This window comes from Canis aureus, chromosome 23, assembly GCF_053574225.1.
Source record: "Canis aureus isolate CA01 chromosome 23, VMU_Caureus_v.1.0, whole genome shotgun sequence".
Lineage (NCBI taxonomy): Eukaryota > Metazoa > Chordata > Mammalia > Carnivora > Canidae > Canis > Canis aureus.
This window is the reverse complement of record NC_135633.1, coordinates 25,290,251-25,309,964: the sequence shown is the minus strand read 5'-3', so window position 1 is coordinate 25,309,964 and position 19,714 is coordinate 25,290,251. Positions and strand designations below refer to the sequence as shown.

Sequence of the window (19,714 nt, the reverse complement as noted above, 5' to 3'; positions counted from 1 at the left end):
CTTATGTTTAGTCTTTGGTTCATTTTGAGTTCATTTTTCTATGATATAAGAGTACAACTTCATTATTCTGTATGTGGGATATAAGGTTTCCCAGAATCATTTGATAAAGATATTGTTCTCTCCCCACTGGTCTTGATAGCCTTGTCAAAAATCTACTGAATATGTATATGAGGTTTCTTGAGATTCCAGGATTTTAGGATAGATTTTTCTATTTCTGTAAAAAAAATGCTGCCGGCATCTTGATAGGAATTATATTAAATCTGTATATTGCTTTGGTTACTATGCACATCTTAATAATAATTTAAAGTCTTGGGATGCCTGGGTGGCTCAGCAGTTGAGCGTCTGCCTTCGGCTCAGAGCATGATCCTGGGATCCAGGATCAAGTCCCGCATCAGGCTCCCTGTATGGAGCCTGCTTTTCCGTCCATCTGCCTCTGCCTCTCTCTGTGTCTCTCATTAATAAATAAATCTTTAAAAAATAAATAATTAAATAAATAAATATAATTTAAAGTCTTCCAATCCATGAATATGGGATAACTTTCCATTTATTTGTCTTTTTTCAATTCTTTCAGCTTTTGCTTCCCTGGTTAAGTTAATTAGTAAGTATTTTATTCTTTCTGATGCCATTGTAAATAGAATTTTTTTCTTAACTTCCTTTTTGGATTTCTCGTTGTTGGTATATAGAAACTCAATTGATTTTGGTGTGCTTATTTTGTATCCTGCTGTCTTACCGAATTTATAATTATTTTTTGTGGAATCTTTAGGTTTTTCTGCACAAATCATTTTATCTCTGAACGGAGATATTTTACTTCTTCCTTTTCAATGTAGACAATACCTTTTATTTATTTTCCATGCTTAATTGCTCTGACTAGTGTTTTTATTTTTTTATTTTTATTTTTTAAATAATTTTTTTAAAGATTTATTTATTCATAGAGATGCAGAGAGAGAGAGAGAGAGAGAGAGGCAGAGACACAGGCAGAGGGAGAAGCAGGCTCCATGCAGAGAGCCTGATGTGGGACTCAATCCCGGGACTCCAGGATCATGCCTTGGGCTGCAGGCGGCGCTAAACTGCTATGCCACTAGGGCTGCCCCATGACTAGTGTTTTTAGTATTATGTTGAATAAAAGTGGCATAGTGGGCATCCTTGTCTTATTCCTCATCTTAGAGGAAAAGTTTTCATTCTTTTACCACTGAGTCTGATATTCTTTTGAAAATATGGCTTCTGGGATCCCTGGGTGGTGCAGCGGTTTAGCGCCTGCCTTTGGCCTGGGGCGCGATCCTGGAGACTCGGGATCGAATCCCACGTCGGGCTCCTGGTGCATGGAGCCTGCTTCTCCCTCTGCCTAGGTCTCTGCCTCTCTCTCTCTCTCTCTGTGTGACTATCATAATAAAAATTAAAAAAAAAAAAAAGAAAATATGGCTTCTATTAAGTTGAGGTAGTGTCCCTTTTGTTTTTTAATTATCACTATTATTTTAAGATTTATTTTTAAGTAACCTCTACACCAAATGTGGATGGGGCTTGAACTTAACAACCCTGAGATCCAGAGTCGTACACTTTACCAACTGAGCCAATCAGGTACTCTGAGGTAGTTTCCTTCTATCTCTAGTTTGTTGCATGTCTTTATCATTAAAGGATGCTGTATTTTGTCAGATGTTTTTTCTGCACCAGGTGAGGTAATCATGTGATTTCTTCCTTAATTCTGCAAATGTGATGTATTACATCAATCAATTTTCATACATTAAACCATCCTTATGTTCCCGGAATAAATCCTACTTGGCCATGGCATATAATCCTTTCAATATACTGTTACAATCTTTTTGCTAATACAGTTGGCCCTTGAACAATACCGGGGTCAGGGGCACCAAGTCCCTACACAGTTGAAAATCTGTGTATTTTTGAAACCCACAAAATTTAACTACTAATAGCCTACCATTGACCGAAACCTTACTGATAATCTAGAAGTCAACTAACACATATTTGGTATGTTATATGCACTATATATTGTATTTACAGTAAAGTTAAGCTAGAAAAAAAGAAAATTCTAAGAAAAATATACTTAAAGTACTATAAAAAAAATCTACACATGTGAACCACAGTTCAAACCTGTGTGGTTCAAAGATCAAATGTTTTTTTTTTTTTTTTAAGATTTTATTTATTTATTCATGAGAGACACACACAGAGAGAGAGAGAGGTGCAGAGACACAGGCAGAGATGGAGAAGCAGGCTTCATGCAGGGAGCCCGATGTGGGACTCGATCCTGGGACTCCAGGATCAGGCCCCGGGCCGAAGGCAGGCACCAAACTGCTGAGCCACCTGGGCTGCCCTCAAATGTATTTTGAAGATATTTACGTCCGTATTCATCAAGGACATTGATCTATAATTTTATCGTAGTTTTGTCGTCTAGCTTTAGAAACAGGGTAATGCGCTCTCTTTTTTGAACGCATTTCAGAACTGATAATAATTCTTTAAATGTTTGGTAGACTTCAACAGTGAAGTCATCTGGTCAAAGGCTTTTGATTTGGGGGGTTGATTTTTTAAATTATAATTCAATTTCCTTATTGTAGGGGTATTCTGAATTTTTATTTGTTCATGATTCAATCTTGGTAGGTTGTGAACATAAATTAATTATTTTTTCCAAATAGGTATCAGAAGCTAGTTTCTCAAACTAAAGTACAGGGAAAGAATTAAAAATGGTCATAGCAAATATAAGGAAAAAAGTACTATTAAAATGTGTTTTTGGAAAATAACAGTTGGACCTGATATTATTGAAAAGAAGTCAAAAAGTCCTAGTGTAGCACTTATAATTTATACATTTAAATTAGAGAAATAATCATCACATAAATCAAAAAGCAAGTTGAAGAAAAATATACATAATGTGAAAAGAATTTTGTGATTAGATTATTTTCTAAATATGTAAGTAAATCCATACCTATTTAGCCCTTCACCCACAGGCGGTTTTTGGTTATCATCTAAGTAGACAATCACTTCTTTCCTTCGAATATGCACAATATCATCCAAATTTAGATTTGTCAAATTCACATCTCCTTCAAAATAGATTGAACCATAACCTGTAAGTCAAAGCAAATAGTTAACAACTCTTCCTGTACAGAGGGCAAATAACCTCTTTTAAACCTCCAATGACTAAATACTCAGAAGAAGCAAGCAACTTTAAACATTAATCAGTATTTTTATTTAAAAAATTTGTTTAAAGATTTCATTTTTTAAAAAGATTTTATTTACTTATTTGACACAGAGAAAAAGCACAAGCACGGGGAGCATCAGGCAAAGGGAGAAGAAGCAGCAGGCTCCCCACAGAGCAGGGAGCCCAATGCAGGTCTCAATCCCAGGACCCTGGGAACATGACCTGAGCTGAGGCAAACTTTTAACCAACTGAGCCACCCAGCTGCCTCTGAAGATTTCCTTTTTGTAAGTAATCTCTACATCTAACATGAGGCTTGAACTCACAATCTCAAAAAAGAAATAATCATATGCCCTACAAACTGAGTCAGTCAGGTGCCCCTAAACATTAATCAGTATTTTAAATTACTGAGTACTACCATCAATGGGTTATATCATCCATAGTATGTATCAGGGGGTGACAGCAAATACAGTTACCAGGTTTAACACTTCTACAGCACTTAATCTTTTTTTTTTTTTTACAGCACTTAATCTTAAAACAGTCTTTTAAAAGCTCTTCCAAGTATCTGTACTACTGCTACATATATAATCCTTACTTAGTACCTAAGTTTGCAGAATGAGTTACAATACCTGAGAACCCTTTTTAAAATACAGTATAGCAAGATGAGATTTTTTCCCCAAGAAAACTGTATCTGTATGAACATAATAATATGAAGTTGAACCTAAATATTATTCATCTCTTACTACTCAATTTTCTCTTAGCATTTTTTTGTCATTTATAGTGTTTTGTTTAATTGTAGAAAACTGCAAATAGTTACCAAAGAATGTTATGTGGTCCTAGTCTCATCTTGTTACTTGTCAATCCAAGTGTCTACTATCCAGATCAAGGTGGATCCAAACAGAAAAAAACAAAACAAAAGGATTCAACTATCAAAGGCTTCTTTTACTTAATTACAAAAATAAGGTGCAGACCTTTGGCTTAAACACTACAAACTCCTAAGCTCACACTTACCTTTACGACCAATAGTGAAGTCAGAGACAATGCACTCTCCTTTTTCATTGGTAATTTTAGCAAGGTCATCCATCGATGGAATAGTATAGTAACCGACCTTGGTGAGAACAATGCCTAGGACAAAAGAAACAGAAAATGTACTATGTATTGTAATTGTCCTTACATAATAAGAATTTTCATAGTATCTATTTCACTTTTTCATTTTTAAAAAGAGTAACTGTCAAAATAATCTGAAATAATCAATAACTAAATTAAATAAAGAGGAAATATATAGAAATAAGGCATTTCTCCAAACTGGTTTTCTAAGAAACATTATTCCTAGGAGAAACCGAGTTTTCTTTTTTTTTTTTTTTTTAATTTTATTTATTTATTCATGAGAGACACAGAGAGAGGGGCAGAGACATAGGCAGAGGGAGAAGCAGGCTCCCTGTGGGGAACCTGACATGGGACTTGATCCCAGGACTCCAGGACCACAACCTGAGCCAAAGGCACCACTGAGCGACCCAGGTGCTCCTGAAACTGTTTTCTTTTTTTTTTTTTTTTAAGATTTTATTTATTTATTCATGACAGTCACACAGAGAGAGAGGGAGAGACATAGGCAGAGGGAGAAGCAGGCTCCATGCAGGGAGCCCGATGTGGGATTCGATCCCGGGTCTCCAGGATCGCGCCCTGGGCCAAAGGCAGGTGCCAAACCGCTGCGCCACCCAGGGATCCCTGAAACTGTTTTCTAAAGAAAGGTTCCTAGTCAAGTTAGGTTTGAGAAATACACACGATTGTATGTCACAGGCTCTAAGAACTTGCAAAATAATTAAGTCGAATAATCAAATCTTAATCCAAACTTAACCACAGAACCTTTTTTTCTTCTTTTAAATGTTATTTATTCATGAGAGACATACAAAGAGAGAGAGAAAGGCAGAGACACAGGTAGAGGGAGAAGCAGGCTCCATGCAGGGAACGCAACGTGGGACTCGATCCCAGGTCTCCAGGATCCTGCCCTGGGCTGAAGGTGGCGCTAAACCAATGAGCCACTGGGGCTGCCCAGAACCTTCTTTTCATACAGCACTCGTTAACATACTTCATTACGAAAGGCATTCCATAAAATGTATTCTGAGGAAAGGCTTATTTAATGCATTTTTCTTTTATTCTATACAAAACCCAACATGGAAAGAACCTGCCTTGATTACAAAGTAATTCAGTGATAGAGGCAAAGCTGTAACTCCAAACTCATTATCTTTCTTTTTTGTTTTTTAAAGATTTATTTATTTTAGAGAAAGAAAGAAAGTATGAGTGTAAGAAGGGCAAAGGGAGAGACAGAATCCCAAGCAGACTCCCCATTGAACACAGAACCTAACTCGGGGCTCAATCCTATGACCCTGAGATCATGACCTGATCTGAAATCAATAGTTGGATGCTTAACCAGCTAAGCCACCCAGGCACCCTGGCAATGGAATTTTAAATTGAAAAGTGACAAATAAGGTCAATGAGAAAACTAAGAATAATAAAAAAATTTAGACTGGGTATTTGAAAATAGATGTAGTATCATAATAAATTTGTGTAGATACACACACACAAATATAGATACTTGGATTCTTAACATGAAAATATAAATTTGTTCCCTTAGGGCACTAAGTGGCCAGAAGATATATATGAAGGCAACAAGATAATTACAGAAAAACTTCAGACACTTCAAGAGTAACTATAAAACAACCCAAATGTTCACTAACAGAGATTAGATAAACCAAGTATGGCATACATTTATAATGGACTATTATTCAGCAATAAGAATGAATGAACCAGGACATCTGGGTGGCTCAGTGGTTGAGTGACTGCCTTTGGTTGGGGGCATGATCCTAGGGTCTTTGGATCGAGTCCCACATTGGTCTCCCTGAAGGGAGCCTGCCTCTCCCTCTGCCTATGTCTCTCTCTGTCTCTCATAATTCATTGAAATAAACTTAAGACCTGTGTCCTTCACTACATATACATTATATCTTGGTTAAAAAAAAAAAAAAAAAGAATGTGATTACATTCATGAAAACCCAAATGAGATATGTCAACACAGAAAAAGACAAGCCAAGTGCCTGACCAGCTCAGGTGGTGGAAAATGTAACTCTTGATCTCAGGGTTAAGTTTGGGCCTCACACTGGGTGTAGAGATTACTTGAGAATGAATGAATGAGTGAATGAATGAATGAATAAATTTAAAAATGCAAGTTTTAAGTGACCAATCGACATACTATAATCTTGTAGTTTATATTATGTGTTTCATGGATTCATTGGGAAAAAAACTAAGCAGTTCACTGTTGAGGAGAAAAAAAGCAAAGCACAGAACTGAGGTAATAATAATTAACCAGAGCAACTGATACCATTTGAATGCCTATACATTTCAGGCATTATGGTTTATATACTAATCTAATTGAAACCTCAAAAACCTTATATGATAATTATCAGTATTATTTTAATTAAAAAGCTAATAAGCAATCTATCTGAGTTTATAAAGCTAGGTAAAGTATAACGATAGTCTCTCTGGCTATAAAATTTGGGATCTTTATACCAGGATAACTAATGACATGAATTTTAACCACTCCAAAGGCAGAAAAAGTATGTGAATTAGGAATCAAAGCGTAAGTGAATAGTGTTTAAATGTTACCATCTATAAACATAATAAAATCATTTAAGATCTCTGGTAGCTGACTTCCACTAAATTGAGTATCTGTGACAAATAAGAGGTGTCAAATGACTGGTAAAAGATTACCCATGTACCAATCTGAATCTGACCTGCTGGATGCATATGGTAAGTATTATTTTCTATTTCTTCTCGGTCATCCTGAAGTGACTCCTCATGAAAAGAGGTCTCTTCACTGCTTCCTTCCAGCCCATTTCGCAAAGCAGCACGCATGTTTAATGCAACAATAGTATCATCCACACTGCTACTGCTGTTGTGTTTATTTCCAGCACTCTCTGGGGTTTGAGGAATGGGTTTGGCAATAGGGTTAGTATAAAAACGTGACACAAGAGAATCATCATCTCCATCCTGCTGATGGTTGTCTTCGACAGGTTTGCTCAGGAAGCTGAATCTGAAAAGGTAGAAAAGAAACAGTATCTCAGTCCTTTATAACAATGATAACAGCCAACCCTCACTAAATCTTTACTGAGTGATTGGCACCATTCTAGGTGCTCGAAATCCCTTCAAAGTGAGAACAGGGCTCTCTACCAGAAACAACTCGAAACAAAATTTGGTTTACCTCTCCCCATTTTCCGGATAATCAGATGGTGAAGCTAGATCTTCTGAGTCACGATTAACAGGAGAGAAGAGATTGCTATTGTTAAGGTTTTTCAAAACCAACTTCTTAATGCTCTTCCTATAAATAGAGACCAAAAGAGGAAAAAAAAAATTTCAGGTACACATAATTACATCACAAGCATTATCTTAAAAACTAGAGTCAAAAAGAACATTCTTGTTCAGCTCTTACATATCTAAAAATTACCTAACAAGTCAATTCACAATGTTTAATACATAACCAGAACCTAAGGTCTCAAATATATTATACTATGGCATTTGAAAGAATAAGCTAAACACATTTAAAATAAAGTGGGAAATCTCCTTGAGGACATTCTTCTCTGAACCCTGAGCACTTTATCCAAATACTTATTTAACCCATCACACTATGTCTTGTATTTCAATTATTTCTGTGTATGTCTTCTCTCTTTAAACATTTTCTTCCTTTTTTGACAGTAAGGATTCACGACTGTCTCCTCACAGAACCTGACATGCTGCCTTGAAGAAAATAGGAAAGATACATTTGCTGACTAAATAAGATTTCTTTTTAAAGATGACAAAAAGAGGGGCAGCCCGGGTGGCTCAGCGGTTTAGCGCTGCCTTCAGCCCAGGGCATGATCCTGGAGACCCAGGATCTAGTCCCAGGTCAGGCTCGCTGCATGGAGCCTGCTTCTCCCTCTGCCTGTGTCTCTGCCTCTCTCTCTCTGTCTCTCATGAATAAATAAATAAAATCTTAAAAAAAAATAATAAAGATGACAAAAAAAAACAAAAAAAACAAAACAGGACCGAAAAACCCTGAGAGCCAATAATACAAATAATTGCAAATACCTTAAAATTTCAGGTGTGCATACAGCAGATTTATTTAAGACAAGAACCTCTATCGTATATAAGCTTCAAACAGAAGAAACAGAGATCATCTTATCTTACTCAACCTCCACTTAAAAACCCCCTGGATTAATTCATGTGCCCAATCCTTCTTTCATAAACAAACTACAATGGGTGATGAAGTCAGTTAAGCATCTGACTTTTGATTTTGGCTTGGGTCCTGATATCAAGGTCTTGAGATTGAGCCCTGTGTCAAGCTCTCCACCCAGCTTGGAGTCTGCCTGGGACTCTCTCTCCCTCTCCCTCTGCCCCTCTCTGCTGCATGTGCTCCTTCTCTCTCAAATAAATAGATACATCTTTTAAAATAATTAATTAATTAGTTAATTAACAAGTAGTAGACCACTCTTGTATATTTATTTCTAATCTCAACAACTGAGTTATGGTTAATCATCAGTAGCGTTTGTTACAAACACACATATGCTAGTTATACTCATTATAATCATGTAATATTTATTAAATTAGCCAATGAAATAGCACTTGACAGTAAGGAATTAGTATTTCTGTGAAAATTAAAACTTGCTTTCCTATCAATGATGGACTGGGTAATGCAAACCGATCCTCCTAGGACTAGGAGGAGCCAGAGCTCTCAAACTAGGAGAGCCAGAGCTCTCTATAAAGCAAACAAAATAGTAAAAAAAGATTGAGCCAGCACTAAGGGGCACTGGCACAGGGGCATGTCTGTTATTTAGGGTTGCTTTTCTCCTGGGGGCTTTTCTGATTCTAAGAGGAAGGTTAAGGGGCGCCTAGGTGGCTTCATCGGTTAAGTGTCTGCATTTGGCTCAAGTCATGATCCCATGGTCCTGGAATTGAGCCCTACCTCTGACTCCCTGCTCAGTGGGGAGACTGCTTCTGCATCTGCCCTTTTCCCCCGCTCATACTTTCTCTTTTTCAAATAAATACACAAAACCTTTAAAAAAAAATAAGAGGAAGGTTATGAAGTTGATGGTATGCTTGACAGTCTTCATGGACTAGAGAGACAGACACTGGAGCCTAGAGCCACCAAGAGGTTAAGGGCACTAGTGAATGCCACTTGCTCTGTGTTGGGACCTGGAAAAACTCTACTCCTCAAGTTTAGAGAGAACTAAAAGTAAAAAACATAAAATCACAAGTTTAGCTTTGATTCTATCATCAAGCACCTATCATAAAAAAGCAAAAATTCTCTTAAAAGTCAGTATCATCTTTGACCTCTATTGCCACAGTTTTGAGAATATATTAACAGACATAAAATAATTTTTAAAAAGACACAGAGACACAAAATATTTCTTCAAAGAAGATAAATGGCCAATAAGCAAATGATAAGATGTTCAACATTATTAGTCATAAAGGAAAGAAATACCTCATAGAAAGAGATATCTCATAAAGCATGAGATACCACTTCACACCCACTAGGGTGGCTGTTATAAGCAAACAAAAGAAAAAATACTAGATGCTGACAAGAAAATGGAGAACATGGAAACATGCATTACTGTTGGGAATGTAAAATGGTGCAACTGTTACAGGAAAACAGTTGACAGTTCCTCAAAGGTTAAACATAGGATTTATGTATGACCAAACAATTCTAATCATAGATATATACCCAAAATAACTGAAAATAGGGAGTCAAACAGATACTCGTACATCATGGGATCCCTGGATGGTTCAGCGGTTTAGTGCCTGTCTTCAGACCAGCGCATGATCCTGGAGTCCCGGGATCAAGTCCCACATCAGGCCCTATATGGAGCCTGCTTCGCCCTCTGCCTGTGTCTCTGCCCGCCCCCTCTGTGTCTCTCATGAATAAATAAAATCTTAAAAAAAAAAAAAAAAAAAACTCGTACATCGATGTTCATGATGGCACTATCCAGGTAGCTAAAAGGTAGAAACAATCCAAACATCCACCAACAGATGAATAGATAAACAAAATGTATTATCCATAAAATAGAGTATTATTCAAGCTCAAAAAGTGAAGTTTTTGTTTTTTTAAGATTTCATTTATTTATTTGAGAGACAGAGAGTGTGTACTCACGTAGGCACAGGTGGACAGAGAGAAAGGGAGAAGCAGACTCCCTGCAGAGAAGGTAGCCTGACTTGGGGCTCAATCCCAGGACTGGGATCATGACCTGAGCCAAAGGCAGATGCTTAACGAACTGAGCCACCTAGGTGCCCCTGATTTTAATCATTTTTATGTACATTTCATCACAATAAGAATTATTAAGTTTTAAAAACCCTTAGGTAAAATACAAGTGATTCAGTCATAGATATGTAAAGACTGTTAAATATTAAAATGGATAAATTTAGGAAAACTGTAGATGCATTCATTTTTTATGATATTGGAAGGAAATAAAGTAATCAAAATATCCAAACATAAACACAAAAGAGGAAAAAATCAGTATGAATATAGAAGACTTAAATGATTAGCAAGCTTGTTCTAATTCAAGATCACCATACCCAACAATTGTAAAATACATACTTTTTTCAAGTACATATATGGAATATTTATGAAAACTAGCCATACGTTGAACCATTAAAAGCCCTAAGTTTCTAAGAATCAAAATCACCTGGAGTATCTTTTTTGCACATAAGCAGGAAATCATGAACAAAATGATCACTTAAAAAATCTCCATGTTAAGAATTTACACTCTCATATAACCCAAGGCACTGCCATAAAAATCAGAAAGCATTTTTACTATCATATATAATTATCATCTGAATAATAAGGGTACTCCATATCAAAACTTAGAAAATACAAATACAGTTGCACTAAAGGAAAATTTATATCTTTAAATGCATTACCTGGAAAGAAGGAAAGTTGAAATATCAAAAAACTGAGCATCCACTTAGACAAAGGACAGAAAAGTAAACACCAAGAAAAGGGGAGGTGGAAGAGGAAGAACTAAAAACAAAATAAATGCTAGTGAAAATATAAATAAAATTAAAAATTAGTAGAACAGAAAACAATCACAGAATCAGGAGCATCAATAAAAGCCAGATGTTAGTTCTTTGAAATCACCAATAAAATGGTAGATTCCTAACCAGATTGAGAAAATAGGCAAAAAAAAAAAAAAAAAACAAACCCTTGTCACAAATGAAAATGGGGCATCTCCACAGATTCTACTGAAATGAAACAGGATACTTTTTAACAACTTTATGCCAATAAATTTAAAATTTTAGTTAGCTGGACAAATTTATAAAAATATGACTTACCAAAAGTTACTCAAAAAAATAAAAAAGCTCACTAGCCTTATAACTTCTATATAAATTAGTAAGAAAAAAAACAAAAACAGATTTAAGCTTTATTACAAATATGACTTCACACTCATATATCTTCACTGGCACCCTACATTTAATGAAAACCAAAAACCAAAAACCAAAATCAAAAAAAAAAAAAAAAAAAAAAGGCCTATCTTACATAAAATCTTCCAGAAAACAGAAAAAGAAAATACTCCCCAATTTGTTTATAAGGTCAGCAGTTTTAAACTTTATACCAAAGCCACACAAGAAAGGAACATTCCGGCCAATCTAAGTTATGAACAGAATGGCAGAAAATCCTGAACAAAATCTTACACAGTGAATCCTAACAAGGTAGGAAGTTACCATAACCAAACACTAACAGAGCCTGTGTGGAAAGAACTTAGGGGGAAAAAAAAAGAACTTAGGAGCAACTTAAAAGGGCCTCTGCCAGCCAGAGATGGGACAACTTGGCAATCATAAAAAACACGAGTTCCAACAGACTGAAGCACAGAGATCAGAGTGGGGGATTGATTAAATTTTTCACATGAAGAATATACTTCCAACTATAAGACAAGGAACAAAACAAAAACTGTGCCAGGCAAAAGTAAACAGGATTACGATCAGAAATACCAAGTTAGACAGTTACAAGAAACAGAAATATAGCAACACTAATGTGGGAAAGCAAAACTATAAGACCTCAAAGACTAGATTTATTTCAACAATGAATACCTCATCATGTAAAAATAAATAACAGAATCAAGTGTACTTTGCCATAGTTGTATCAATATCCTCAACTGGCTTATAGGAATATAGCCATAAAGGTATACAGGAATAGAATTGACTTTTATATATTGAACTTGTATCTCACAAACCTTGCTACATTAGTTCATAACTGACATACAGTAAATTGCACATACTAAATTGTACAATTTGATAAGCTCTGACATCTGTATACACCAGTGAAACCATGATCACAAACCAAAAAATCAACATAGCCATTATACTGAAAAGTTTCCTCATACTCCTTGGTATGAACCTTCAAAAATAGATCTCCTTTCTACCATTGCCAGACAATGACTTTTGCATTTTCTAATATTTTATGTAAGTGGGGGGAAAAAAAAAACCCTAATTTTGTAAATGCATTCAGTCAAGTAAGTCATGTTTGAAACAAACATCCAAAAGAAAACTGGAAAATAAAATTTTATTCACCTAAAAAAAATAGGCATATTTAAAACCAGAGACACAGCAAAATATTCCCTATAACAGTCCTCCCTATCCCTCTTCAGTTTATTCATATACTTATTTTTAAAGTAATCTCTATGCCCAATGTGGGGGGCTCAAACTCACAACCCAGAGACATAGAGTAGCATGCTCTACTGACTGAGCCAGTCAGGTGCCCCCCGTCTTCAGTTTAAATTACACACCCTCAGAGCAGCTTTCCTTCCTCATTCTCTATTAGTTTCCCCTACAGCGGCAATCTCTACTACTCCTTTTTGTCACTTGTCTCACTCATGATTACTGTCAACATCTCTCTTCCCTCATAGACTGTGAATTCAGTGATGGAGGATGTATCTTGTTCCTAGCTGCATTCTCAGTGGCTGCCACACCTGGCATTTAGCAGTTACTTGATAAATGTTTGTTAAATGAAGGGATGAATAGATGAATTAAAGATTTTCAAATCTGCCATTCAGAATAAATAAAATTACTGTCCTGCTCTATAGTCACTTTCCTCCAACTGGTATGAACAGGCAAAAGGAAAAAGTTATAGCATCGATAAGGTTCTCACACTGTCAATCTACCAAATTCATCTTTCAGGGCAGACAGAGTACACTGTTCTAGTGGTAGCCATACTTATAAAGTCCTTCATGAATCCTTTACCCTCTGTGGTATTATATGGCATCTGTTTACAGAGCTATAAAGTGGTAGCCATTTCTTTTTTTTTTTAATTAAAACTTTTTTTTTTAAGATTTTATTTATCTATTCATGAGAGACAGAGAGAGAGAGAGAGAGAGAGAGAGAGAAAGGGGCAGAGACACAGGCAAAGAGAGAAGCAGACTCCACGCAGGGAGCCTGATGTGGGACTCAATTCTGGGACTCCATTCCGGCCCTGGACTGAAGGCAGTGCTAAACCTCTGAGCCACCTGGGCTGCCTGCCATTTCCTTTAGATTTAAATAAGTTAAGATTAAATTCTAGATTCTAACAACTCAATCATGGAAAGCTGACAGCATAAACTGGAAAGACCTTTACAATCTCCATCCCCTCTTATCCCTTGGCTTAGATGATCTTGATCTCCATCTCCAAGGCCCTCCCTCCTGTAACTGGGATTCTATACTACTATTTAGCTCCTCTTATGGTTCCAGATGCATTCAGATGTTCAACATTTATTGATTACTTATTATGTAACAGGAACTATTTCAGGCACTTTACATAACAGAAAAAACAAGGGTACCTACTTATATAGAGCTTATATTCTAGAGGGAAAAATACAAAAAAATAAATTATACATTAGAAGGTATGAGAAAACAAAGAAAAGAAGGATAATAAGAACGTGGGGAATGCAGACGAGAAAAAAGATGAGTGCAATTTTAAATAGACTGGTCAGAATAGTCTTTGTTGAGGGAACACGTGAGTAAATAGTGAGGATTACCTATATGGATTTATGGGGAGAAGTGTTTCAGGCAAAGAGAACAAGTATGGCAAAGATTAAAAGGCAACAGCATGCCTTTACTGTGCTAACAGTGCCAAGAAAGTAGTAACATTAAAGTGGAGTAAACATCAGAGAGAGTACTAGATATCTTCGTGAGGTAAAGGAACGTCAGATCTTACAGCACCTTACACACCATTGTAAGGAATTTGGCTTTTAGTCTGAGTAAAATATGAACCACTGCAGAGTTTTGGACAGATGATATGATATGATTTCCACTTCAAACAGATTACTGTACCTATATTCAGAATAGAACACAAAAGGGTAAGAGTAAAGCTGAAAGATCAGGAGGCTATTATAATAATTCATTCAAGAGATGATGATGCCTTTGTGGGGCACCTGGCTGGTTTAGCTGATGAAGCATGCAACTTTTGATCTCAGGGTTGTGAGTCTGGGCCTCATGTGTAGAGATTACTTAAAAATGAAATTTAGGGGACATCTGGGTAGCTCAGCTGCTGGATGTCTGTCTTCCGCTCAAGGCTCAGGCTTCCTGCATCTGGGGATCGAGTCACACACATCAGGCTCCCTGAGAGGAGCCCGTTTCTCCCTCTGTCTATGTCTCTGCCCCTCTCCCTGTATCTCTCATGAATAAATAAAACCTTAAAATAAAATAAAATCTTAGAAAAACAACAACAAAAAAAACAATGATGGCTTGGATCAGGGTGGTCAGTAGTAGTTAAAAGTGGTAAACTGGTCAGATGTTAGGTAAATTTTGAAGGTTTAACAAAGATTTCACTGATGGTTTAGATGTGGGACATATGAAAGAAGTCAAGGATGATTTCAAAGTTTTTGGCCTAAATAACTAGAATGATGGAAATGCAGTTATCTGAGATAGGGAAGGCTTTGAATGGAACAGGTCTGAGGTAGACAATGAGTTCAGTGTTGGCCATATTAATTTTGAATTAAGTATCTTTTAGACATCTAAGTGGAAATGTTGAGTAGGGCTGGATATAAAAATCTGGAGTTTGGGAGAGAAATCTGGGGTGGAGATAAAAGGTTGGGAATCATCAGACTATAAATAACATATAGAGCTATGAAACTAAATTAAATCACTCTGGGAGACAGTAAAGAAAATGTGATCAACTCAGGGCATTCCAATTTTAAGAGGCTGGGAAGAAGAGGAACCAGCAAAGGAGACAGAAGGAACAACCAGTAAGGTAGGAAGAAAACTAGGAAAGTATGGGGTTCCTGGAAGCCAATTAAAGAATCCAAGAAGGAGAGATGAACTCCAAAATATTTCTGATCAATGGCAAAAAAACAGAAGTGGACGCCAAGAAGGGGATATAGGTGGTATTATCGGCAAAATGTATACCTCCCCAACCTAATCCTTTCTGTGCCAAACAAACTGCTAAATGCTAGGACGTAAACATAAATAATACACTGTCCCTCCCTTTAAAATAATCCAATTATGTGCTAAGAAATGTATAAAATTGGACTTTGTTTTTTCTGAACCAGCAGTCCACCGTATATATATGTATTTTTAAAGATTTTATTTACTTATTGGAGGGAGGGAGAAAGAGTGCAGGAGTGAGCTGGAGAACACTCTGAAGTAGACTGTGTAGAGCCCAATATGGGGCTGAATCCCACGACTGAGAGATCATGACCTGAGCTGAAACCAAGAGTCAGCTGCCTAACTGACCACCCAGGTGCCCCCACCATATTTTTAAGGAAAGAAAAAGAGTCATGATTTTTTAACTTAGTAACATTCAGAAATAAAGAGCTGTAAAGGATGAATCACCATTTTTCCCCCACAACTTAAAAAAAAAAAAAAAAAAGAAAGAAAGAAAGAAAGAAAGAAAGAAAGAAAACAAAACCACACTTTTTTTTTTTTTTTTTTTTTAATTTACTTATTTATTTGAGAGAGAGAGAGAGTGCAGAACAAACACGAGGGCATAGTGGGAGGGAAGAGCAGAGGGAGAGGGAGAAGCAGGCTCCTTCCTGAGCAGGAAGCCTGATACGGGGCTTGATCCCAAAGCCTGGGATTACAACCTGAGTGGAAGACAGATGTTTGACTGAGCTACCAAGACTCGCTAAGGCCAAGCTTTTCTGATTAGAAAGTATCTGCTGTTTAAAAAGCCTATGTCTGTAGGTCTAGCTATGTATCTAGAAAAATAACGCAGAAATGAATGCTCTGAAATTATATCTCCAAATGTTAATTATTGTTAACAGTTTGGTGTATATTTTTCTTCATTCCCCCCTGTGTATATATTAAGAGTATAGGGCATATTTGCTCTAGTGCATAATTTAAGTGTAATTTCAAATGTTTACCAACTCTTCTACATACTTTGTGTACTTTTTCCTGTGTAATTATTATTGGTTCAATACCTGCATGTACGGGAATATAAAAATATGTAGAGGGATTCTTCTTAATTGGTTTGGCCAATTTAAGTTTTAAGAAAAAAGTGTCTCCTACTTAAAATTATGTAAGCCCTAAAATCTTAAAATAAAACAAAAACATATGAATCAAAATATTTTTATGTTAACCATGGTTAATACCTGGTGAATAATCAGGCCACTTTTATTATTTGTAATATTCTCTATTTTTCAAATTAAAAACGGGGTGCCTGGGTGGCTCAGTTAAGTGTCTGACTTTTGGTTTTGGCTCAGGTCATGACCTCATGGGTCACCAGGACTGAGCCTTGTGTCAAGCCCCTCAGAAGAGTTGGGCAATGTACTACTCAGTGGAGAGTCTGCTTGAAGATTCTCTTCCTCTGGGGGCACCTGGGTGGCATCTGCCTTTGGCTCAGGTCATAATCCCAGCACCCTGGAATCAAGTCCCACATTGGGCTCCCTCCTCTGTGGGGAGTCTGCTTCCCCCTCTCCCTTAACCCCTCTATGCTGCTTGTATGCTCTCAAATAAATAAAATCTTTAAAAAAACAAAAAGATTCTCTCCCCCTCTGCCCCCTTTCTCACTTGTGTGAGTTGCGCTAATAGATAAATCTTTAAAAAAACAAAAAACAAATAAAACTAAACTTACAACATTCATACTATATTTAAATTAATATTTATATTTAACTTATGTTAACAAAAATAAACTCACTTGGGCATGAATGCTCCATTGGCTAAGGATGGCTCATCATCATCCAGCCCATCAAAGAGATGTGACTTGGCTGTGCCTGTTGTTTGTAAAGCCTTTGGTCGAACTCTGGTGGCAGGGCGGGGTGTTAGTTTATAATGAGTGGGTGTAGTGAGAGCCTTCTGGGCTGCTGGATTTGTTGGTTTCAATCTCTGAAAAACAAAAGCATCAAGGAAAGTTCTCATTTAACTCATATGCATTATTCGGCCTTAAAAAAAAAAACAAACAAAAACACATTAAGAACAGAGTTCAAATATCTCTGCCATTTACCCAGGTAGATACTGTTTATTTTTCAACTCAACCAAAAATCTTATGCTTCAATATAAACTGAAATCTACCTTTGAATTTGTATTCAACTTCTGTGCAATCTAAATCATGCTGAAAAAATGATATTAGCTTGCATTTATTCAGCATTAGTTAAACGTTGATAACTGCCATGAGTCAAAAACTAAGTACTGGCAATAAAAATAATAAAATCACTTTCCCTGGTATTTGAGGAAATTACAAGTTAGTAGAAGAGAGACACAACTAATGAAAACTTCAGGTGGGAGGCAGCCCGGGTGGCTCAGCTCAGCGGTTTAGCGCCGCCTTCAGCCCAGGGCCTGATCCTGGAGACCTGGGATCAAGTCCCACGCTGGGCTCCCTGCATGGAGCCTGCTTCTCCCTCTGCCTATGTCTCTGCCTCTCCCTCTCTGTGTCTCTCATGAATAAATTAATTAAAAAAAAAGAAAAGAAAACTTCAGGTGGATTTTGATGGCACCTTTAGTATGATTCTATAGCATCTGCAGGATGTTACACATTTGTTTTCCTAAACATTATACATGGGATCATATAACCACTTGAAACAACAATGTCTAACACATAAACCCTGACATAGTTTATGTTTCTCTTTACAGTGCAGACTGTTTAGACTTTAGCAACAATGAACCTTTCTAGATCTTTTTTGTGATCCTTCACAATCGTGTGCCATTGCTTGGAATGTCTTGACCTAGAACTACCAACTTCGCCTCACATACTCAAAAAAAGTTAAATGTTACCTCTTTTGCAAAAGCCTTATCACACTCATCCAAGAATCTACACTCTTCCTTAACATTATATTCAACATTTTAACTCATACAATACAGGGAATTTTAGTGTATTTACTAAGTTGGGCAAGAATCACCATGTTCTAAGTCCAGAACATTCCCCTCACTTCAAAAAAAGAAATATTGTGCCTCCCAATTCCACTCCTTACCAGCAGGCACACACACAAATATACTTTGTCTCAAAAAATTTGCCTATTCTGGGCATTTTATATAAATGGAGTTATGTGGCCTCCTATGTCTGACTTCTTTCACCCAGCATAATGTTTCCAAGGTTCACTCACATTGTATGTAGCATGTATCAGTACTTATTTCCTTTTTACGACTGAATGATATCTGAATATCTCATCGTATAGATATACAACATTTTGTTTATCGATTATCAGCTGATGGGCTATTTTATTACTGTATTTACTGTATTGAAATTGGGTAAATTTGAACACCTTAAGAGATCTAATCTTCCTCACTAAATAAATAGCAAACACTTAGAAGATAAATTCTTGTTTTCACTTTGTATCCTTGGTACTGAACACAGTGACTAGCACATACTCAGGCCTCTAATTATACTATACAAGTAACACATAATTTTCTTTTCTTTTTTTTTTTTTAAGTAGGCTCCACACCCAGCATGGAGCCCAACATGGGACTTGAACTCACAACCCTGAGATCAAGAGTCAGATGTTTAACTGACCAAGCCACTCAGATGCCACACACATAATTTTCATTTAAGCACAACTTACATTTAAAAGCATGTTATAGGGGCACTTGACAGGATGAGCACTGGGTGTTATTCTGTATGTTGGTAAATTGAACACCAATAAAAAATTTATTTAAAAAAATAAATAAATAAAACTAAGATAACATTGTGTGTCATATACTCAAATTTTAAACATTTTAGTAAATAGTTTCATTTTCTTCAAAAAAAGAATAAATAAATAAAAGCATGTTATAAAGCACTTAATTCCTATCTTACTTCTCATTATATCTAGTTATAGAGTTAATTCAAATACCAGCTGAAGGAGAAATGCGATGACATGAATAACTCAATAGTAACATCTATAGATGGCCTTACTATGAACTAGGTATGCATTATCTCATTTAATTCTCAACACTAAAGAGTATTACTATTCCCATTTTACAGATGAAGAAACACATTCAGAGGCAAAAATATATGCTCAAGGTCTCAGACTATACACGGCAACATGAGGATTAAACACACCAAAGACTACTTTTAACCCACACCACTGTGAGTAGAAAATCGTTTCTTTGACATTAGTGCATAAAAGATTAAGAAAAGGTTAACTATAGAAACCAGAAGAAACGATATTGATG

The 19,714-nt window shown here is 36.4% G+C and overlaps 1 protein-coding gene across 8 annotated transcripts in view; it reads right to left on the bottom strand.

Moving 5' to 3' along the window:
* Positions 1-19,714, bottom strand: part of NUP98 (nucleoporin 98 and 96 precursor) — a 120,382-nt gene that overhangs the window by 50,169 nt on the left and 50,499 nt on the right. For all 8 annotated transcript variants that reach the window (XM_077866804.1, XM_077866796.1, XM_077866800.1 and 5 more), the window contains 5 exons: positions 17,265-17,452; positions 7,392-7,508; positions 6,925-7,223; positions 4,151-4,264; positions 2,930-3,068 (listed from right to left, as the gene is read on the bottom strand). In XM_077866804.1, coding sequence (XP_077722930.1) covers positions 2,930-3,068; positions 4,151-4,264; positions 6,925-7,223; positions 7,392-7,508; positions 17,265-17,452 — 857 coding nt within the window. The remainder of the gene's footprint in view (positions 1-2,929; positions 3,069-4,150; positions 4,265-6,924; positions 7,224-7,391; positions 7,509-17,264; positions 17,453-19,714) is intronic.